The following is a 24,247-nucleotide window of genomic DNA, read 5'->3' as shown; positions in this document are numbered from 1 at the left end:
AAAAACAACTTGCCGACTTCACGCCAGGTGCAGCGGTCAGATGAGGTCGACAGCCAGGGCTGTAGAAATTACGTACGACAACACATTTGCCATGTGTATACATAGTTTATATCGGTGGCTTTATAGTATGGTTTTTGCACAAGGCCGCGTACTATAGAGGGCGTGGTTGTTGGCATGTAACTCACCTCTCCATCCTCCTCGATAGGTGTCGCTGGTGTAACCTTTATTATCATATAGCCCTCCTCCAAGGCCGGCACATCTGGTAACTCCATCTTACGGCAGAATAGACAATTAATTCTCTCTATCCTCCGATTGGCTAATTAAAGTTTCAAAAGATTCAGAATGCACCACGGAAGTAGCCGGTTGTAACGATCGCTCTGATTGGCTATGCGCTGACAAGTGTCAAAGACATTAGAAGCCGCGTAACCAAGGGAAGTTCCAATCACAGGTTCATTATGAGATTGCGTGCGTGATCAGTTTCCACGGTTTTTAGTAGTTTTGTTACCCTAAGGTAGGGGAGGGTTGCATCGTTAACAAAATCGGTCAAGATCCATGAGAATGTGAAAAATATTTCCCCCTTCCAAAATATTGATAATGGCAGTGCTGCAAAATCCGGAATTCGATGACAAATGCCAGTCATGCCAGTGAGATTGTTTATCCAGCACTGTGCTTGGCCCACTTACACTTGTCTACAGTCAGTTGAATTTCGAATATTGTAACTTAACATCACTATATATAATTGTAGTCCATCTCATGTGTTCCAAGCCTCTGAGAATATGACATCAGACAAAGTCCACAAGAGTGGAATGACTATTTTCGAGTCAGCAACTTATATTCAGTTGTCGATTCTACTGATAACGGCCAGAGAGACCTGTATCTCTATAGTGACGTTACCAAATTTGATTATTGGTCATTATCCAACCATTATTAACCATGCTAACTGCTAATGCATAGCCGCTGCTATTTTGTGTACTTCGTTCAGTAATACTTATTCAATAACATACTGTTTTGATGAAGTGCAATTAAGTGTAATTAAGTATCATCGTCGAGCCAGTCGTGCTATATAGCTATAGGGTGTACCAAAAAATCAAAGTCAAGTATAGACAAGGTTCCCTCTGTAAGATCTGAACTGATCGAAGATCCATAAGAATCACGATGCTGAATAATGATTCAATTTTTTAACGGAGGTCGTTTTCTGTGTGTGAATCAACCTTACAAACCTACTGAAGGGCCATACTGATTTCAGAGTCTTTCAATACATTTATTGAAAGACGTTGCTGCTATGGAGATACATTCGTCCGAGACCCTTATCATGATTCTATGCCAATTATCCCGGCATCATCAAAACCTTTGGCTTAGTTAATTGAAACAACTGTTCACTGAATGGAAAAATATCTATCCCAATAAATCCTGCACTACTTGCGTATAGTTACTAAATGAAGGCTTGATTCAGAAGGTGAAATGATAGATCTATATTTATTTATAAACAATTCATATTGAATACTAGGTGATACAAAAAAGATTTTCGACTTTTGGTTTTAGATAAACTGGAAACGAAAAGATCAGCTACATGCGGCCGGAATATGGTAAATTTATATGGTTGGTATTATTCCAAACCAAAAGTAGGAAGTCTTTTTTGTGTCACCTAGTATATGTACTCATTACTATTAATTAAGATGCAGCTTAAAAGTGATGTACATGTATATTTTTAGTTCCCCGTCGGAATACGCTATAAAAACTATGGCACTCAAAGCTGAACTAAATGCCAATAACTTGGCTCATCATTAGCACAAATACAAATACATGTTGTAACTTGAACGACCCATTTAGAAAACCACAAACCACAGGTAGTTCCTAAGATCGTTGCCAGGGTATCTCGCCCAAGGGGATGCGGAGTAGCTCACGGCGCAGGGCGGAAGGATTGTTGAATCCTCCACCCCAATCTCCTAGCCTCGCGTTTGGTAACGATTGCCAAGTGTGACCTGTACCGTGTACTAGCGTACATTTGGCATCTTCCGGTTAGGCCGAGGCAAATGGAGCGGAGTCCTCTCATTGGGAGACTGCCTCAACCCAGAAAACTGTGTGCGAGTCGCCCGTCAGATCAGTGTTGGCAGAATGCATTCAGCGTGTGTGTCAATGGCACGCGCTGTATTTTCACCATGCCTGTGGATGTTGCCGCGCCGATCTGCCCCAGAGCAAGAACTCTGCAAACAGGGTGGTCGAGTGATACCGGTAGTAGATGATGAAGGGGAAGAGAACCCGTATGATGGTGGCCCATGTCACCTTGCCGTAGTATCTTACAGCAGTAGGCCTGTACTCTGGGGTACGTATCTCTACCATTGTTTCGCAAAACCACTGTCCGAAATTCGCAACCATTAGAAAACAGATGATCGGCCATGCTGAATCGAAGGTGCTGCCATCTACCCTGTTACGCTTTCGAATCCAGTTGAGGTAGAAAATGGCTTTCGTTTGTATGGTGACTTGTAGTATCAACAATACGATGCTTGTAATGTTCGAAAGTTGGAGAACTGTTTCCGGAAGTGACGCATCAGTCCTGGTTTCTTTCTGAGCGAATAGATAGTAAACAGACGGAATGGAAGTCATGAAAATAAACAGGATCAAACAGAAATGGGAGAAGAATAGGACTCCTCCTTCCACTCCGATGTGACGATCTGAAACAGGGCCATTCTGCAAGGCCTTCCCGGCCTGGTTTCTCAACGACACCGTAAAGACAAGCATTACAAGATACAGAGCATTCGCGAGGAAGCTGATCGGGGCGAATATTTTCTTCTGACCGTAGTCTGTTGTCAGCAGCAGCATGAATACTGTGTAGACGAGGACAAGTCCCATGCTTAAGAACGCTAGAATCTTGCATCGATTTTGGAAGTTACTTGAACGGACTTCCCAAGGAAGCAGCGGGCTGATGTCTGGAGAGTCCGATTCCAAGTTCCCGCACTGTACACAACATAAACGGGTAACCTTTGTCCAGATACTTCCGTAAGATGTCTTCACTTGATTTTGTCCTGATTGCCCGGCAGAACCTTCCAGAGCCCCATAGGCTGATTGCTGTATGGAGAGTGTCTGTGAGTCTTGTAAAATATATGTCCCATATCTACGACTTGATATATCCTCCTCAGTAGATAACTCTGCGCCATCGTCGTCTGCTCGATCGTGTTCCCAGCTCGCGTCGGCGTCAAGAGCACTCGGTAATTTCCCGCGCAATGTCACGGAAATACCCGAACCAGTCACATGACTCGCTGCATTGAAGAGCGCAAGGTTGAGAGAAGTGGCCAAAACGGCGAACTCAGAATGAAAGCCAGTCAGATAGCCTCCAACTGCTTCCACCGTTTCGAAAAACGATGTGGTTTTGTTGACGCAATGCATGTCGGTCGTGTTCAGTGGCGGCCATATTCGACAATGCCATATTCGGCTTGGTTTTACGCCCTCCGCTTCATCTAACATTATGTAAAAGATAATAGTTACGTTTGAAATAGTGTTCAACAAAAACGGCAGACGGAATTTCATCCCGCGTTCGAATTGTCGATATCCCGCCCAAATCAGAAACATTACTTGGGTTGCAAGGTAGAGAACACCGATCGTCATTCCAATGGCGTCTCCCAATCTCTCCCGAGTTCCGCAGCCGAAATGGATGTAGGTGTCCATACACGCTGAAAGGGCTACCACGCCGTAAATGTCATTGACAGCAGACCCGACGAAGAAAACAACCAATCCACCCGTAGCAATGACAGAAACAGACCGATGTCGCTCGTTTACAGTATCTCGCCCCCGAATCGTCAGAGACTCCGAGTCACTGTTCTTCCGCCAGCAAAACGCCATCGCGATTATACTCGATGAAAACAGTGCAATGATGTAGATGTAGACGTAGAACTCCGCATCCCAGACCCCGAGCCATCTTGTTGATAGGAAGCCGATGGAGAAGGCGATGGAGATGATGAGGGAAAGATAGTGGTTGATCTCGGTGGTTCGTTGGGCCATGGCCGCTCCTTGTGTGCTGGAACAGGAAAGCATATGTATAATACACATAACTAACTCAAGTTCAGAGGGAAACTCTGAACTTCGATGCCTTAGTCCCAACGGATGTATACCACAAAAATTAGTGACCTGATGTGTGCGCCTATTGTATCCATTGAAATGTACTACAGAATGTACTACTAAACTCCATAATCCAAACATTTCCTTTGCGTGGATCAACCGAGACGATATAGGGAAGGTACTAAGAGGATGGCCTGTACATGTTCGGAACTACTTTTCCTGCTGTACCTGATTACATTTTTAACTTTTACTATTAGTCCCTTCATGAAATAGTGCATAGTGTAATGCATTCGTTCGTATCCTTGTAACCCTTTCAGTTAGATCACCCACGCAAAGCACTGTAAGGTGCATGCTCTGAAACCTCACACGAAAACGGTCGCCATTGTTGTATCTTGATTCGCAACAAAATGTATACACTACTTTTCTATTTGTTTTTGAAAATTTTGCTAAGAATTTCAAACACCAAAGCCTCATGCCGTATACATTTTAAAGTTAGCAAAGATGAACTTACCCAGTATGCACGTTATGGTTCTTCGAAGATTTCAGATAATGCACCGCCTTCCTCCCAGCTTGCCCGGTTTCATAGATATACTAATAACACGAGTGCGTGCAAGGTTTGTAGGCCTCGGACACAAGCACTTCCTTCCATTTTCTAGAGCACAAGCGGAAAGTTCTCTGCGGGGAAATCCCAATATTTATACTGCGTAGCTACTGGTTGTCTCAGCTCCTTTATCCCATAGGCTGAACATATCACAGGTAACAAAGACTATAACCAATGCATGTCCGTTTTGTCACAAGACTAATCCGTAGTTCCCATTCCGGCATTCACATGATATCGATATATATAGGCCCGAGTCACCATATTTTGATATGAAAAGGTGCTGAGACGCATGCGTAGCTAGAATGTCAGGCGTACTGCCTTAGATAATTGAATCTTATCAGTTACTTTTATACAATTACATGTATCTAGACAGTTTGCCATGTTTCTTGCAGTTGATAAAAAAAGATCAGCTTGAGACATGAACATCTTCTCAGTCCCCAATTATGATTCGATATGAAGTAGACCACATTAGTTATTTAAAATGGCCAGGGCCATTGTGCTCACCTCCCTCACAGAGAGTTTATGATAAAAAATAACCAATGACCAAAACCAGGAATCGAACCGGACCGAAATTTCATAACATAGGGCTACATAATGTACCAAGTTTAAAGTCAATAGCTCCAGTAAATTACGAAACATGCCGCCATCAGCCAAATTACACTATTTGACCTCTGTGACCTTGAAAAGTAAATCAAATCATAAAACTGTGTGATATGCCATTTATCGTCATAACATGAATCTGTGATGAAAATTTGTTGATTATCGAGTCCTTAGTTAGGGAGATTGGAAACTCCCTATTTGACTACCAATATCTCTGCTCGTCATCAGGTTGGCCAGTAGCTTTCCTTGCCACACGTCTCCTGGCTCCTCGAGGCGGGGTCAAGGGACCACCAGTAGCATGGGTTGGACCCCATCGAGGCTTGGGGCCCGGTACTCTTCCAGCCTGGCGGGTCTTCACAGGTTGAGCACCATATCTATTCTTATTGTTCGTGTCTGTCAGTTTGGTGTAAATTGCGTTGCACTGCGGTTAAACGAAGTGGAAGAAAAAACTACCAATATCGCGTTATGTACATAGTGTATGGATCTGTCTCTGCTCCCAATTTAATGGTATGATAACAAAAGTATGAACAATTTTTTACTGAGGCGTCCGAGTTTTTTTGTTGGGACTTTCCCGCTGGAATTATTTCCACTCGTCCAATTGTATTTCAAGCTGATAGCACGGATGAAGTGCTCTACATCCGTGGTAATAGGCAGGTTTCGCAAGCCTTACGAAGAAGTACGAAGTGAGTAAAATGTAATGATGATGGTGAAGCCTAAAGTTGTCGAGCGTAACTTGCGGGTAGCAAAAAGGATGTCAATTGTGATTTGGATTGTAAAATAATGTACGAGTGTTACGTATGAAAAAAAATTAGCACATGACTGAACACGACGGACCTTCGTACTTCGTACATGGTTGGTCGTGTGAGGGTTGCGAAACCTACCTAATATGTTGCAAAGACGATTTTCAAGAGCTGAAAGTTCATTGCATTCCCGGTGCTTTCTATGTACGCCGATTTACGAGTGCCGCATAAAAGAATTAGTACAGGACTTGAAGAAACGACAGGCCTTCGTACAAGCAGTTCGGAGTTCGTCGTTCGCCGTGCGTAGCGCTTGCGGAACCTTCCTACTGTCTTCGGAGGACGTGTGGCGAATGAAGGAAGTACTTGTTGTGCTCAGTCATGATTCGAAGCTCGTGTTACATATCTAGATGGAGACAATAATGATGATCAGACCAAGAGGTGGGGTAAGAAGAAGATCTGTGAAATAGAATTGTAAGTTTATCATTTACTAAATTTTACTTGAATTTCATTATTTCTCGTTCATCTTTTGGCAGAACGACGTAAGTGTCGTTAAAATGCCGCAATTTGGAGAAGTATTGCGGCTTATTTTCGGACAAATGAATACCAAAATATGCTCATATTGTTCATCAATCTCGACTTAGAATAGGATTTCTAAAGGCCTCGTCTATTTTTTTATCATAAAAAGTCCCTATAAAAGTATTTTTCGTGTTTGAGGAAAAGAGGTCACCATTATGCTAGGCGCAACACCGTAGTGTGGCATACTTTACCCGCTAATATTGAACCGGGCTAAGAGCATATCATGCCAAATGAATTTACAATCGTGGATTGCCTGACTGCCGTAGGTTTATTCAAACTCACCCTTTTTCGTTTCAGGAGGCTGAGACCTGCCATGGCCCAACGAACCACCGAGATCAACCACTATCTTTCCCTCATCATCTCCATCGCCTTCTCCATCGGCTTCCTATCAACAAAATGTCTCGGGGTCTGGAATGACGAGTTCTACATCTACGTCTACATAATTGCACTGTTTTCATTGAGTATAATCGCGATGGCGTTTTGCTGGCGGAAGAACAGTGACTCGAACCATTTGACGATTCAAGGATATTCGACAAGTGGTAAAGTCAGAAAGCGGGCATTTTCGGTCATAGCTTTTGGTGGGATAATCGGTTTTTTTGTGGGATCAGCCGTGCAGGACATATACGCTATAGTTGCCCTTTCAGCATGTATGGACACCTACATTGAGTTTGACTGCAGCCCAAAAGAGAGAGTTGCTCACACCGTCGAGATAGCAATGGTTTTACTGTACATTGGAACTCAAGTAATATTCTTGATATGGGCAGGGAATCGTCAGGTTAGATCTAGGACACTTAGGGTCCGTTTGCCGTTTTTGTTAAACACTATATCAAATGTCACCATTATCATCTATGTAATGCTCGAGGAGGCGCGGACTGCGGATAGCACAAGCCGAGAATTGCATTGTCAGAAATGGCCGCCACTGAACACGACCGACATGCATTGCGTCAACAAGACAACGTCATTCTTCGAATCCGTGAAAACACTTGGAGGATACCTGATTGGATTTCATTCGGAGTTCGCCGTTTTGGCCATTACTCTAAACCTCGCGCTCTTTAACGCAGCCAGTCACGTTTCCATGAATTCGCGTGAATTCGAGAGTGCGCTTGCCCGGAACTCCGGCGAGAGCAGGGATCACGATCAAGCGGATAACGAAGATGTCGAATTATCAATTGAAGATAACATGGCGAGAAGTGGATACGAAACTTACTATTTACAAGATTCCGAGACACTCTCCATACAGCGATCGGCCTACGGGGCCCTGGAGGGGAATCCAACACTGCCATCTGGCGGGGAATCAGAAAATGATCACGAGAAAGCAGGTTACATGTACGGCAGCAGTTTCTGGACAAACGTTACACGATGTTGTAGACAGTGCAGAAGCTCGGATTCGGACTCCGACCGTAGCCCTCTGTTGTCTGGTCAGGTCGGGGCAAGTAATTGTCAAAGTCGGTGCAAGATGCTTGCATTTGTGAGCATGTTACTTGTCCTCGTCTACATGGTGTTCATTCTCTTGCTGTCAACAGACTACGGCCAGAAGAAAATATTAGCACCATCGTGTTTCATCGCGAATGCCTTCTACCTTCTCATGCTTGTCTTTGCGGTTTTACTGAGGAGACAGGCCGGAAAAGCCTTGCAGGATGGCTCTGTTGGAGATAGTCACATTGGGGTGGAAGGTGGCGTTTTGCTTTTTACTCATTTCTGTCTGATCATGTTTATTTTCATAGCGTCTTTTCCATCTGTCTACTACCTTTTCGCCGAGAAGGTGAAAAAGACGAATGAATCCCTTCCAGAAAGTGTTCTCCAGCTCTCCAACATCGCATCCATGATTCTCATGCTAGTCCAAATCTCCATACAAACGAAGGCCATTTTCTATTTAAACTGGATTCGGAGAAGTAACAGGGTAGATGGCAGCACCGCCAATTCAACATGGCCGATCATCTGCTTTCTAATCGTTGCAAATTTCGGCCAATGGTTTTGCGATACGATGGTAGAGATACGTACGCCCGGGTACAGGCCTACTGCGCTGAGGTACTACGGCAAGAAGACATGGGGTGCCATCTTGCGTGTTCTTTTCCCATTTATTATTTACTACAGGTATCAGTCTTCCACGCTGCTCGCGGAGTTCTTGCTTTGGGGCAGATCGGCGCGGCAACGTCAGTCATAGACAGATTGCAAAGATAAGAGATAACTTGTATTGGAATGACACTTTGAAGGCCTATTTCCACATAGGCATTGTCGATTGGTCGTGAGAGAAGAAGAAATGCAGTTATGCGATTATGGAGATATGCCTTTATTTGATACGCATTTCAAATTAATCCATGCCAAAAATGAACACTGAGCGTTTGCGATGGACAATATGCCGCAATTTCTTCAGACATTGTAGTCCTCTCTTAAATGCAAAACTACATATACTCAAGACTTGCGCTGATAATTATAAGTCACGGCTCAGGCAGTACCCAAGGGTTGCAAATCGAGTCACGTTCTACTTACCTTTGAGAGGCAATTTAATAGTGGTCGAGAATCTCTTTCGAAATCGTGTCGCACGGAGAGTTAAAATCCACTTCAACAGAAACAAGAACTTTTGCTTTATGGGACTGTGTTGTCTATAAGATTGAGATGAGACACCGCCACTGACGCTTACAAGTCAGTCTTTTGGACATTTTATTGATATAGGATTTTATTGACATCTGCGACCTGATATTACTGACCTCTGTGTGAATTCTGGAACGCTGACCTGACTGTATCATGAACAACTCCTGAAAACTAATGGGTGATGCTTAGATCGGCTCAGAATATCATAGAAAATCATCTCTGGTCAACTTGCTTTTGTGGTTGGAGTTGTTTCTTGGAGGAATTAGATGAAGCGCCGTCTTGACACTCCGTACATCGCGTTTTGTCTCAATCGCATTCAGTGTACTGTATGGGTATAGTTGGGTAGTTGTAAAACAAGAAACACAGAAACGAAACAGAAACACAGAAACGCAGAAACGAAACGCAGAAACGAAAATCAAACGGGTTTTCATAAAAGTTGGAATCAAGCGGCACGCCGATACTTTCCTTGCCCAATCCGTTGTTATTGTCGTTTAAAAGTAAAATCTGAGGTTGGTGGGTTGCGGCCAGCCGGAATGCAATAGAGTTGTTGAGGGGATACATGGAGCAACTTGGGGGGGGGGGGGCAGGGGGCGGCACGATATGGGTGAAGTCTTTTGAGGTGGTGGTGTAGTACTTTGGTAGGTTCGATTCGATTCCTACAGCATGTTATTTTAAATGAAGGTGCAGTGCAACATCTTGCCTTGTAGTGTTCAATTTACATGAAGTACCAGGATCATCCTACAAATCCCGTCTGATGCAGCACTAAATGCAAGGTACGGTACCAGTACATGGGTGAATCATTTCGACGTTATGTGAGACGTGAGAGACCAATTTTGGCGACTAGAATAGAGTAAAGTGGGGGGGGGGGGGGGGGGGGCGGGCACTAGACTTGGACTTGGAGTAACTCAATCTTGCCTGCCCAGCTGCTGCCTTTAAATAGTCCCTTTAAATATCTGTTTATGTTAATGAGGTTGCAGTAGGGAAGTTCAGCCTAGTGTCGTGCACAGGCCATGGAATGTACAAAAGAACAGGACTCGCTATTCGAAGGACTATTTTCTATTTACGCCGTGTAGTACATACATGTAGTGTATCGGCACGATCAAGGCCGGATGCTGCCAATCTGCGCACACGTTGATGAGGCTAAAAGGGGTATTGGGAAATGAGCATTCCTCCTTCCATTCCGACTGAATACCAGTTTTAGTTACACCCGCGTTCGCGGCCACAACCATGGCAACAAGATGGAGTCAGCAGACCAGAATTCGCCACAAGACTGGTTTCTGCGTTTCGTTTCTGTGTTTCTGTGTTTCTGTTTCGTTTCTGTGTTTCTTGTTTTACAACTACCCGGTATAGTTCGCTGGCAGAGCCCTTAGCTTGCGGAGCAAAGAAGTGCAACACGATATCTCGATCCATAATGGCCATAAGAAAATATGGCATTAGATTTGCCAGACGCCATGACCAGATCAGATACAAAACGGTTTATGTTGATTTTTTCCCCTGGGCTTTGGGCATGATAATAAAGCGTAGTATCATACTGTGAATAACTGAAACAGCCTGAGGCGTGTGAGTGAGTTATGAGGAGGCGAAATGATTATATATATGGAGCTTGGGGTGAGTGCTAAGTCACCTTAACTCGCCATTGATATTTTGACCACGAACCCCACTAAGGTAATACATTGAAAAACACTGAAGAAATTGATCCACTGAAGACAGTCTCCAAATGAGAGGATAGATAGTACAAATTGCAGGAGTGAGCATGAACTGATTTTGTCAGTGCACTCCAGAATAACCGGTGATGTACATCAAATTTCAGTGCATATGATGTCATATTCAGTTGGACACATTTTATTTTAGTAAATTTAATTGAGCGCACCTTGTGGTTGTTTTTCTTGTGATGCACAATTTTCTTGTAGACATCTACGGGAACTGTAATCAGGGCAGCCTAAGGGTAAGTGATTCTGCAGGGTGATATACGACATGGCGACTTATCGGCGGTGAATATTAGTCCTAAAGTCTCCTCCTTTCCCGCCGATAACTCCCGCCAGGTAATCTGTCGGACGCGCCATCATAAACGGGTGGCCAATCAAATTGCTCGACACAAAGTAATTGAATGACGGCCTGAATTGATAGTGCCCACCTCCGGATCAGGTTACCCTTCTTCTATACAACATGCACTGTGCATTTGGGTCAGGTCAGCATCCCTGGAGCCGTTACTCATTGAACACCTGGTCTTCAATTATGATGGCTTTCAGTGCGTGTCTCGTGCGACAACCACGAGTGAGTGTAATGTTCGCGACAGAGGACGCGCGGGAAAGGAAGGGAATGCCGAGAGACTACCGATAAAGTAACAGCCCTTCTGACGGCTCATTGGGGGGGAGTTATTGGCGGTGAAGGATGGATATACGCACAGCGACAGTGGATCGGCATGATATACGACCTCATGGCCCACACTTCGCTATCTGTCCTTGACGCATGACATCTAATCTTATGCGACAGGCGTAATCCCTGATGCATGATCAGGAGTCGGCCACGGGGCGCCCGCTGGTTGGATCTCTGCTGCCAATAATCACACACCCATCGATCAGAAGGAGGATTGGCGATCAGGCAACTTACAGCCTAGCAATACATAGATTAACTCGTATTCTTAGATGACAAGTTGTGCTATTCGATCAACATGTATGGGCATTGAAGTTTTACGACGCCGATATCTCCCCATGGATATCGAGGCTTGTGGTATTCGACTCGATGACTCGACGACGCGATGGCTCGATGACGCGATCGTTGCTATGGATTTTGCTAAAATACGGAATCCCATGATCCTGGTCTCCGGGCTACCGCTCCAATAGCAGAGGTTTTAGCTCGGCCTTCCCATACCCAGCTACGGTATGTGGAAGGATGTGCCCCCCCCCCCCCCCCCCAGCCATGGCCACTGAAGATTGGTCCCCGCGGTTGACTTTGATATTTAAAGGGCTCGCGGAAGTTTCATAGCCTGCAAAATGACCGGAGATTTAATTGACAAACAAGCTTCTAGTGGCCAAGGTCAGATGTCATGTGGTAGTCCGTCAACAATCGGAATTTCGCACATGTGCAGTTTTTTAGACTCAGTCACTCAGTCCCTCTTCCGTCCCTTGACATCTGCCCCCCCCCCCCCCAAGACATCAACCACGACTATATCCTTTGTCCCTCCACCAGTTTCCCCTTATGACATCACTATTTCGGACACTCAGCGCCCAATTTCTGGAAAGGTGTATAGGACATTTAATATTGCCGTGCTGAACGGATATCCAGAGCCAACCTTGTCTCCAGGAACTCGTGTGTCATTTTAACATTGGAATTTCTGCTTGTAAAGAACCTGGATAGGAGGTTGATCTGAACCAGCTTTATTTAGGTGTATTTAGCTGTATTCACGGTGAGATACTAGTGGCTTGCATAGCAACATGGCGCATGGTTTTATCAAAAATGCGAACTTGTGGGAAACGAAAAATGGTCGGATTAGATACGGTGAAAACAGCTGGAAAGGGGTTGGTAATGATCGGTTCTTTTTTTTCCCTCCACTTATGATTCTATGTATAAATTACAGTCCAAGCAGTGATATTCTTCAAAAAGATTCCAACTCGATCGCGTCATCGACTCATCGCGTCGTCGAGTCATCGAGTCGAATACCACAAGCCGATATCGACATGGTCGCGGTGAAAGATCAGAGAGAATAGGTAGCGGGAGAAACGCTTCACCAATAACACATGAGAGGCAAAACTAGGGGAAATTATCCGATTAGCTTTTAGTGTTATGCTACGTGTGGTGGTGTCCAGGGATATCATCCTCCAGGCCACCTGAATCTCATACCAAAGTTGCCCCTGTAACACCGCATCAGAGAGTTGTTCTTGAAGCTCACAACTTGAAACGATGTTGTTACCATAACACCATTGATTATTCTGGCTCCCTAACTGAGAGAAAATATGAAGATAATGTGCCGCTTTATCCAAAGGTGTTCCACTTAATTTTCCTTGCAGGTCCCAGGGCCATAGATCTCCGTAATAGGGGCTCACGGGATATTCACGCAATAAAACAAGACACATGAATATTTTGTTGATTGCTGTTCTGATGAGACGCTGTGGTCGTGGACGCCAGGGAGTTTTGCGCAAAGCCGCCGAAACGTCAACTCGAACGCCTGTCCCATTGTTCGTCAGAGTTGAAAAGGCGCCGTTCACGTCAGCGTTCCAGGGGATTGCGAAAACTATACTAGTGGTACATGGGCCCCCGGAGATAATCAAAGTGCTGGTGGTCCCCCTCGGAGCAAACACAAGACTGAAGATTAATCGTCTTTGTCCAACGCCGTCCATTATTGCAGTATGAAGCTTCTGTGAGTGTTGATTCTAGTTTTTCTCAAAGGAAGATGCAGGAAAGCGAATTCGATTTCTGTTGGAGCATATCTTTGCTTACAACTACGGCACTTAAGTTATATCAAGAACGAATATCATATGCATGGCGAGGGGAGTCTTAAAAAGAAACCCAGGGACATTCCTGGTCAGTTTTGGCAGCCGTGGGGTATTGTCAATTTCAGTGACTTTCCCAAACTCTGGCTATGCCGATGAAGTCCTATCACTTCTTACAGCCATTCTTCGACCCATGGGTGCCCGAGTCTTGTTTGAGATCCGCAGTTTGACATGAATGAGGCAGGCAATGACAAAATTGATTTGAAAGGTGCGTGATAGTTGTCTTTTATCACGGCCTAACGACGGTGAACAGGTCAACTAGCAATCACATAGTCTTAGAACGTACTGTTAATTTGTGATGATTACTAGTTGACCCATCACATAGTCCTGCAGCGTACTGTTCGTTTGTGATGATGATTTAATTTGGGAATCGTATCGTTGGCTCCATGAGCGAGGTCTGATTGAATTCGTAACACGTGTGTGCCGAGTGACTTGTGTTGGCTGGGGGTAAACAATGAACAGAATCATGTATCGAAAACATTGGCACCAGAGTACCATGGAGCTCTCAGAGTACGGGTGTAAGGAAGTAGTACATTCAGACAGTGAAAAGCGGTGGCGTCCCGATGAAGGCGTTTGACTCATGTACTCAAGGGGTAGTGGGTTCGATCTCCAGTATTGTCGCCGCAATTGACCTTCGACGATCGAGCTCAGCATCTTTGGTCTCATGAGACCATCAGTTTCAGCGGCTACTTGAAACCCAGACCAGGTTCCTTTAGTTCTGCTGAACCTTTTACTGACATCACGTCACGAAAAAGGAACTTCGGAAGAGAGCTCAGCAAGCCCAGTCGAGGAGAAGATCCTCATAAACGCAAATGAAGGTTGATTGGCTCCTCAAGAATATTACAGTGCAAACCTGACTATAAGCTTTAACAGTCTTATAAAATCGCGTCAGCACCCATTCAGAGGTATTTGTGGCGGAAACAACACTGTCCGATGAGCAAAACATTCTCAGAACGATTACTTTTGCTATGAAATGTTTTTTTCAAGCAAACCGTTTAGAGCCCAAGGGAAGAATGATAACATTATCTCTTCGAACTAAATTCTTAGATTCATATTCCGGTAACAAGATTCTCAATGATTAGAGCATGTTTTAAACATGGGGGTCTTGTTTCATTATGAGACACGTTTAATTACTATATATAAACTGCTAAATTTGTAGAGGCATTTTATTTTCGCGGAATATTCGCGAAAACTAGGAGGATGGTTCTCCACTCAATCTCCCAATGAGAGGAAAGCTAGCACTTGCTCCGGTAGCATTAAAGGGACAATATAGGCAGCAGCTAGGCAGGCAAGATAAAGTTACACAAAGCCACCAATAGGGGTCTCTCACATCTCACAGTAGGTCGAAATGATTCACGCTTGTACGAGGGATATATTTAGTGCTAAGTCTGACATGACCAAGGGCCCTTACTGTGTATACTAGTCACTTGAAGATGGCCAAATTAGCCCCTTTCCTCCTGCCTATAGTCCCCCTTTAAGCAAGCGTTACTAATGGCGAGGCTTGAAGATTGTTTTCTGTTCACATCTCGGAGTACATCTCATTTCGGGAATTGATATGCTCGCGAGGACTGAGAACGGATTCGTTTTCATTGATAGCTACTTGATCATATCGACGAATGCAAGGATAGATTTCTATCCTCGATATTGCCTAAGTTGATTAAACTCGATTCGGTTGACTGATACATGGTGATAGCAATACAGTTATTGACAAGAAAATTGGTCTACTGGTTCTTACTGAAATATATTGAATTTATCTGAACTCTCTCGATTTTCCTGTGGGGGTTGGACGCAAATGAATCACCCACGCGAGGCACTGTAAGTGTTTCTTCCAGAAATTTGGCAAGGATTTTGAAAATTAGCAAAGCGAGAAAAGAGCAGGGTCTGCATCCTTCTGATGAAGGACATGTATAGCACCTTTAGAAGGCGGACAGTGTGCTGCTCATTTCTATTTTTTCTCTGGAAGAAACACTTACTGTGGCAAAGACTATTTCAAAAGCAGTCCTCATTGAGAAATTTTCTCATTGACAACTTTTCGGTCTCCACCATAGGCAGAAACAAATGCTGTCTCAAGAGCAATGACGCCGCATTGAGTGTGATCATCATGGCCTCGAGTCACGAAACTACTCTGAAGATCTCGCCCGTCTACTGCTCATACAAGCGTGTTAATCGCCTACTGGATCCCAAGACTCGAATTTCTCTTCATGTTGACCATGAGTCTGGTCGTAAGCGACCCGCAGACGAGTAACATTTGTCGCTGCGACCTCTGATCATGATCGAATGCGACAGAAATCGCTCGTTTGTACGTGGTAGTTCATCGCAGGTTCTCGTGACGACAATCGGTGATCACTGCCCCTGCGATCGACAACCCCGAGATCAAAACGATTTTGCCCGCAGACGGGCGATCCTTTTATCGCTCATAACCTCGGAAAAATGTTCATCCAATTATGGAAACTTGCCAACCACAATAACGCAATTAAACAAAGCGAATGGTGTATTTTTTTCCAAAGCATCATAAACATGAGAGATGACCTCGGGCAAACTATGAAGAAAACCCGACGTATCATTTAGCTAATCCAGCAGGAGTAGCTACGCTATACGAGTGAATACCAGCAGAGCTTGCTCATGCTTGTCGCAACGAAACTACGGATGAAAAAATGCCATACAAATATTGTTCAGAAAGCTTTACATCTGTATCAGGAGACTACTCATTGTCCTTTCAGAATGGTCATGCCGTAGCTCCCGGAAACATACCCATGTCATATTGCCCACATGTAAATTTGGCGTTCACGGTCATGATCTTTTGTAATATACATATTTTATAACGCATTTATTTTGCTGTTATATGATTTCTCTGTAGAATCTAACGCTTTTTTATTATCATTTGTAGTCACATCACCTCCGCCGCTGATGGTCAGGGTACATTTCCTAAGACAGATCCCTGCCTGTTTTACTTTCCTCTGCTTCTTCTCTCTATCCCGCACCAGTTTATTGTATTTTCTAAACCTATATGAATGTAGTATTCATCTGGCTCAATAAACGGCTTTGAATTGAATTTGAATTGAATATGACCAAAGTATTTAGACCAAGACATTACGTGTCACTACTCTTTCTATGTTATATGATTCCAAACATTTTGCCCACCAAATAATTTCAGAATTGACACGGCATCTTACATATAGGGTATGCACAAGATACCTGACACGAACTTAGTCAACACAGTCATATGCAAGTCAACTTACCTTGGATGATTTACTGGACGTTTTCCCCTTTTCCCATCTTTTCCTGTTCTCTTTTTTCAAGATACCCCTCTCGGGAGGCTCCATGATGGCATCGGTGGAGGTACTCCGCGGAACGAAAGACCGCGTACTGGCACAATATCCATACTTGGTGATCATCCGGACGTGTGAATACTATCTATCATTTTAATTAATCCTTGCAAACGAAATCCATTTGACTCACAAATGCAAACTCGATATCTCTCAACGATCATTTGCACACTATCTGGCGTGATTTGAGAACCGGTCTTACATGGGCGAAAGAAGAGTTATCAGTGTGTATATATTGACTAATTGGTGATCACACTGAGAGACCAATAACATTATTTTCACAGAAATGTCAGCCACTCACTGAAAATCTCCATTCGTCACTTGTTCTATCACTGTTGGACATCGCGAATAATCTCACCCGGCCCAGTTCCATCACTGACAGTGCGTAGGCAAATATAGAATATGCATTCAGTGGTGACTGTGGGAATAAGACAACAGATCTGAACCTCCCAATTTTCGATGACTATCAGTCTATCCTCTTACAGAAGGACCTTGACCTCTGTAAACAAGATGGGAGCCTATAGTTCTATAATCGTCTGATGTCCAACCATGCTTGATGAATATTTATATCTTGGGTAGTGTATTACGTGACTTAATGCATCTCTTCAAAGTTAGCGAGTTGGAATCATGCATAAGTAGGCCTATAGACACAATACGAGACCTCTATCTACCGTCACAAGTACATGTACAAATGTATAAAAAATCTGGATTGCATAACGGCCAAATCCTTGTTTTGTTCGATTAAAAGAGAGGATACTGATCCCAAATATATATCCGAAATGACTCCACGAGAATAATCCTCAGTGAAAAGTCACAACTACAGTAGGAAGATTTGAAGGCAACAGAGAGGTTATCCTAAAGTGAACAAAGCTAGTCCATTGATCAGAGTGTCTGAATGAGACATTCGTCGTCTGCTCCTGAATTTTGTTTACATCATCCGGGTTCTTCAGATCGGATCAAGATGGCCGACTCCGTCTCATCTCAGTCTCTTTGTTTGACTCGTGTCTCAGAAGAGTCTCTTTGGCTCAGAGTAGCGAGCGCTGGCATGCCATCTGGAGATTAAGTCGTATTCTGCGCTTAAAGACAAGCCGGGGATATATTCGTGAGTTTGACCAAAGCTTTGGATATTAGCCAATCAGACACCAGAGGGCGTTCTTTCAATGAGGAGATCGGTGAGCGCCGGGCTCAAAATCAGGAGGTCGGTTCGACTATCGGAAGGGGCGCCACTGTTTATGTCTTTCCTAAAGCAAGGCAATTAAATGGTTTCCTGGCTGCCAGAGATGTCATGATATACTCCGGTACTTTATGGCTGCAGTGCGGGCCTGCAATATTACCCACTTAAGGCAAGTAAAAATGTCCCTGCCGATTTCATGAAAAGGGGCCTCTTGAATAGAAAGAAATGAAGCGAAGTCGTTTTAAAATTTGACCAACAACGAGTTTTTTATTCAGATTGCAAACAAAGGTTCGGATATATTCGGAATTGTCCGACATTGACCGAAAATCTCCCGAACATAGCAGTATTTACGACTGGAAAAGTTCGAAAGGTGGCTCTCGGCGGATTAAAGCATCAATGGTAATCGCTGACTGAAGATAGACAGCCATTAATTCCCGAAGAAGGCTTCGGCAGACAACGTCTGGACACAATGCAACCCCGCGTGGATTAGAAAAATCGTTATCTTAACGGCCGATTCTGTTCGCCATCTTGTTTCTAAACAGTCGATTAAACGGCCGATTCGTACGATACCCGTCATCGAACACTTATGTGGAGACAGGCCTTTTCAAAGTAGATTTCTGCGGCACGTTGAACAAAGCCTTTAAATCTGAACTATTCCAGTCTTTCGCTTTTAATATGCACAGAATTAAAACTTAGTACTCAGACATTTCGTGCCTTAAACATATACCGAACACCTTAAGAACCATATCAAAATAAGAAATCTGTAAAAAATGACGATGACGTCACCCGAAGTGATTTGTACATGAATGGTACTTAGATGGCGCTATAGGTTGACATTGGGGTAACATCATGTGACACACAAGATGGCGGCATCCATGCGGTCAACACGAGCGCCACGACCTTGAGTGCAAAATTCGTGCATTTAATTTCCGGCTCACCATGTTGCACCTGCATAATAAAGGCTTCATTGTGGTGTCGATCTAAAGATGGTTTCTTTGATCTGCTTATGATTTATTAATTAACAATTGTATACACTTTTCGGGGCACTTTGAAAATGGGAGACGATGGTAAACATCTGCGATCTACGTACGTTCAATCCTAAATTAATAATTACGACTAGTCGCAATCAATTTATACTATCAATATGAAAAGATCGAAGCACAGAATATTTAGTGATTTCTCGGCTAACCACGGTAAATTCTTAATAAAATCTTAATAGCCATTTAATTATCTTGCAACAGCCTTTCAAAGACCTTCAGTTATAACCTTGACTACGGCTATAAACGACCTTGCAAAGGTCAAATGTCAAGGTTGCCATATAAAGTCAAGGACACGTATACATCCACTACACCAAGAAGGAAAATTCTACTCATGACAGCGTCGTTAAAAAAGGGAGTGGGGAAATCTACCAAGCCACCTGTCGCACATTTATGGTACTACAGGGGTGTAAAATGCTGCAACTAAGACTACCTCCCTTCTGCTTCTTTAGGTTACCATGGCAACCTACTGCATCAAGGACAAACCTTGAAAACACACAGATAAACATCTAAAATGTTTGAAAACTCTATTTACACTACCTTGATCGAAATACACTTACGATAGAAATGGAAGCCCAGTGACCAAATAAACGAACACAATACATTGTTTGGCCTCAAACCGTGTGGCTGTCAGGCGTCATTTCCACCGGGTACAAGAGTACAGTGCTATACATACCGAAAGAAAAGACAACTCATCACATTCTCTTATAATGCAGCTTTTGTCAATACCACTCAGGCACGTATCAGCTATACACTGGCGGCATGAAAATGTGCACTTGTCCACCGTACAACAAAGAAAGCGGCCATTGGACTGTTATTCTTGGCTGTATAGCAATGTATGCTTATGACGCATTTGCCCAAAGTGATTTCCTGATGTGAGTTGAAGAAGTGTTGTATTTCAAACCACACCCGACTGCACCAAGAATGAGGGAGCAATAAATATAAACCGTATTTTATATCCAAACAAATAGCAGAGCATATAAGCAGGCGAAACAACTACATCATTGCTCATTACATCAGTAAAGTTTTTGATTTGTGTCGAAACAATTGTAACAGAGAGAACTTAAAATCCCAAAGCACCAACAGAAAGCATTGCTTGAGCTAAACCGTTTTGTATAGCGGCCGTACAATGCTATACATGACGAGAGAAGAGGCCGTAAATCATATTCTATGTTGTGCAGGGTAAATGTCCATACCACTTGGGCACGTTTTTGTGCGGGCTATATAGATTGGCATCAATATGTTCACGTCCCCATCTAAATAACAAAGAATGCGGCGACTTTAAGAGTGCTTCTTGTCAGTATAGCAGTGTACGCTTATGCCGCACTCGTCCACAGTACAATAGCTATATGTCGACGCAGTTAGATAGAAGACGTTTCTGTCTTTGTACTACTCAAGGACCTACGTCTACGCTTGGAGGAATTATACTTGAATAATTATACTAGTATAATTCCTCCAAGGTCTACGTAACACGGGCGGTTTGATAACTTAATACTGATTCACAGTGAATGAAACTATGTTTTTTCAAGTCTAATTCAGTGTAACTCGTGACAAGTGAATCATGACAAGTGGCAACGTGAACCGTATATAACTCCGGCCTAATATACACGCTCCGCGTTCACGAGCTACACTCTCGTGAGACGGGACAAATGACTCTTGAACAATGACAAAATGTGTTATTTGGAAAGGCATTAGCTACACATCTCAACTTACACCGAACTTGACCGATATTACAACGGAATTACCCCAATTTACAACGGAAATACCCGAATCATTCCGATGTTCACATCAAGGAAAAGTGCAAAAATCTCAAAAATATATAAACATTTTGTTGCGAAATGCATTACAGCGAATGACTGAAAGGCAAAGGTGATGGTGAAGACAGAATAAGCTCTCTGGAATCTGGATAAAACAAAGCCCTGACCGAGAGGCGCCGCTGGCCTTGTCATTGCGGGGAATCTTAAAGACAACAGCTGGATGCAACCACCTGATCGGGAGCTTTTTAGGATCAGCATCAAGTTACCGCCTATCGCGGCAGGAGTTCCTGACTGTTGTAGAGGCTTTCTTGTTGGTGTTGTCGATACGAAGTTCGCTGAGGCCGTGAAAGGTGCATGACATACTGCGCCCTTTACAAGGATTTATCACGAGTTCACTGGCTCAGTGTCAAATCTTAAGTAAAACTCGAGCCTGAATAAAAGTTGTAGACTGATCGGTCCTGATAATCTTATAGCCAGATCCCAGAGTCAAACGGAAGCAAAACGTGACGCGAGAGACAAATGATAAGACAAAAAGTGACCAGTGTTGCAGAGGACTGGTTATCATCTCCCGCCTCAACGCTCTCTGCCCAATCGAACTACATATATGAACAAAGTTTTTTAAAAAGATGTTACAGAAAGGCTTAAACTCAAGGATAAAATGCATAGACAATGAAACTCTACTTAAACTGTCGTTACTATAACCAAAAGCAAGCTCGCCTCATTTATCTTTGCTATAACCCATACCCAATGCCACACATATTTCGTGATGACCGTTTTCGTGCCGAGCGAGGTTTCCAATCAGTCCCCTCTTCATCTCGAATCTCAGGTCTCTTTGTCGCATTGGCTTTTTGATCTCACTCCCTAACCATGGATGAGGTCTTGGTTTACCTTTAAACCACGCCAAAGAAACCGTGATTTTCGTCAAATTGGCAAACAAACTCCGGAATTTACATGTTGCATTCTCTGCATTGCCCAACCTGAGAGAAATAAACAAATATGATAATGACATGCATAGCAATACATCTTAGAGCCACGTATATTAGTGCAGAGAAGGAAGAGGGGAAACGCGTTACCACTTTGAAGGAAGCTGGATGTTGTAGTTCAGTTACTCCGAGTAACATCTCGTTTCTGTACACTGCTGAGGCCACGCAAGCTTGACATCTACAAATGTGATTGTAGATTTCTAGCTTATCGACACAGTATATTTCACGCCACGGTAGTCCATTCTGATCGAAGCCAAGGCAAAAAAGTTCCTTGTCGAGGCCCAGTCGGGGTCAAGCGACTATACATGACTGTACCAAGTTCAGCTAGAGTTGTCATTTATACGATAGTACAAACAGTATTTACGCTGATCGAGTGTATTTCATGGATTGATTTCTAGGATAGGATGTCAGGGAAACCCGTCCATTCAACAGCCATCCTGGAACGACACATACATGTACCTCTCTTCGACACCAAATATGGAACTTCGATCATTGAGAAATGGAACTTAAGCCATAGCCGCCTTGTGAATTTATCAGTCTATAGACACGAGAAAGGTCCTAATCAGTCAAGCCAGGAGAGAGAAAATGGTGTGCAGTATTGTTGGTCGAGACCTAAGCATAATTTCCAATATTTAGAATAGAAAAATGAGGCTAAAACATTCTAGGTGTGTAATTGTGTAAGACTCAAAATTACACATTATCCAGGCACATTTTCTGTCATTGTCGATATCGAATGTCTCATACATTCACATTTTGACGTATGCCTATATTTAAGTACGCTACAATATTGAAGAAGAAAAAAACCACCTTGCAAATTCACATAGGAAAATTGGCTGCCTGAACTCCGAGGGTTATGAAGTGAGTCCAGGTTTGGAGCATCTCCCGAGTGTCTGGCTGGCCCTCAATTGCAATGTCCGTGATGATCGCGTGTTTAGGAATACAGCGCTTCCTTCGAACACTGATAGTACTCGATACGCGTCAATTTCTGCTGGCATGTAGATTCTTGGATGTTTTTTGGGGGGAGGGGGAGGGGGATCAAATTCCCTAAAGTTCTTCTTCAAAAATGCCATGATTGAGACCCTCCAGAGGAACCATGAGAAACTCAGAACTCGGGCACGCTAGCTCCTCGGAGCCCGGCGGATTCCATGCCTCTTACTCGGAGTTCAGAATACCGATTGTACGGGGTGAAATTGTGCGAGGGTGAATATAGTTTTTATGTCACTGACAGTGCCTCTGCAGTCACGAAGAAACACATCCGGTGTGCTCCGCATAAATTATAGTTTCTGTTTCACTCAGTAGATGGCAGGGTTATCGCGATCAGATTCCAGGTTGCTGCAGCTGTCCTTCCTGTTTTCATCAGAAAACGCCTTTCTGGTGCTGACTTAAAACCCTTCAACAGGTTGATGACCAAAGTGAAGAACTTATCCAGGATTACTATCCTACCTCGTTCCTCATAACCACATTCCAGACACTTTGATATGAAACTACAGCAAGAAAGCACTTAGTAGTCAAACCTGATCCCAGGTTTTCACTGAACAGAGATCGGTCAAAACACATTTACATAATCAATGCAAATCCTATTCAAAATCGATGGGAAAATCATCAGCATTTAATTCCCATTCGATAGGACCACACAGAAATGACGTCACAGCAAAAAGCACATTGATTCGTCAACTGACGATAGACGGCGCCATTCAGTACAAAATGGCGTCCTAAGTCTCCAGTTTTGAATATGAAAACTACCACCTAATTTTAATAAATAAAATAGCCATATTAACATTTGCAAGTCATCCGATTTCTATTCGGAAATTGAAATTGTTTAAGGCCACCCAAGTTTGCGTAATCCATTGGTGAATATGCATGAACGTTTTTAATGGAAAATGCGGATTTCGGCACTAGTCGAAACGAAACGTTCCTCTTCAGACAGACTGTGGAAGCACGGCGTCTGCTTCCGGCTTTGTTCAAGAGCACTAGCACCAGGAAGTGGCCTACCAGTTTGGCCTACTTGTATATGTGATTGATGTTGATGACACTTGGCTCTTCATTTGGCCCGTATGTAGCTGCAGGTACTTCTGAAATGAGGCGAACATGACATTAGACAATGGTTGGGACCTGTTAATACGTGCTGCGCAATACACTTGCCGAAGTTACTGGTCAGGAGAGTCGGCCAAGATGGTATTTCGCCGAATTCGTCACAAACACTTCGTTTTCCTTTACCGACCAAAAAATGACGTATATAACATTTTTGACCGCTCGCTATACCGACATAGCCAGAGCTTAGTTCTGTCGATCATCCACTGATAAACTGATGATCATGG

At 43.5% G+C, this 24,247-nt stretch overlaps 3 protein-coding genes across 3 annotated transcripts in view; all 3 read right to left on the bottom strand.

The window, feature by feature from the left end:
- LOC135502837 (uncharacterized) overlaps window positions 1-17,899 on the bottom strand; it is a 31,055-nt gene extending 13,156 nt beyond the window's left edge. The window contains exon 1 of the mRNA XM_064795943.1: window positions 16,892-17,899. Coding sequence (XP_064652013.1) covers window positions 16,892-17,047 — 156 coding nt within the window. The 5' untranslated portion in view covers window positions 17,048-17,899. The remainder of the gene's footprint in view (window positions 1-16,891) is intronic.
- LOC135503075 (uncharacterized) lies at window positions 1,555-4,629 on the bottom strand. Its single transcript, XM_064796388.1, has 2 exons — window positions 4,565-4,629; window positions 1,555-4,012 (listed from the first exon to the last, which is right to left on the bottom strand). The coding sequence occupies exon 2, from the start codon at window positions 3,994-3,996 to the stop codon at window positions 2,155-2,157; it is 1,842 nt and encodes a 613-aa protein (XP_064652458.1). The 5' UTR covers window positions 3,997-4,012; window positions 4,565-4,629; the 3' UTR covers window positions 1,555-2,154.
- Window positions 17,900-18,391: 492 nt separating the features above from the next.
- LOC135503404 (serine/arginine repetitive matrix protein 1-like) overlaps window positions 18,392-24,247 on the bottom strand; it is a 44,621-nt gene continuing 38,765 nt past the window's right edge. The window contains exon 5 of the mRNA XM_064796965.1: window positions 18,392-24,001. Within this exon, the coding sequence (XP_064653035.1) occupies window positions 23,931-24,001 (71 nt within the window). The 3' untranslated portion in view covers window positions 18,392-23,930. The remainder of the gene's footprint in view (window positions 24,002-24,247) is intronic.

The sequence above is a fragment of the Lineus longissimus genome, chromosome 19 (assembly GCF_910592395.1).
Source record: "Lineus longissimus chromosome 19, tnLinLong1.2, whole genome shotgun sequence".
NCBI classification, from domain to species: domain Eukaryota; kingdom Metazoa; phylum Nemertea; class Pilidiophora; order Heteronemertea; family Lineidae; genus Lineus; species Lineus longissimus.
Note: the sequence above shows the minus strand (reverse complement) of the source record. Positions and strands in the feature narration are given on the sequence as shown.

Bases quoted from the DNA above. Each gene is read 5' to 3' on its own strand.
- LOC135503075 (XM_064796388.1), bottom strand. From the start codon at position 3,996: ATGGCCCAACGAACCACCGAGATCAACCACTATCTTTCCCTCATCATC.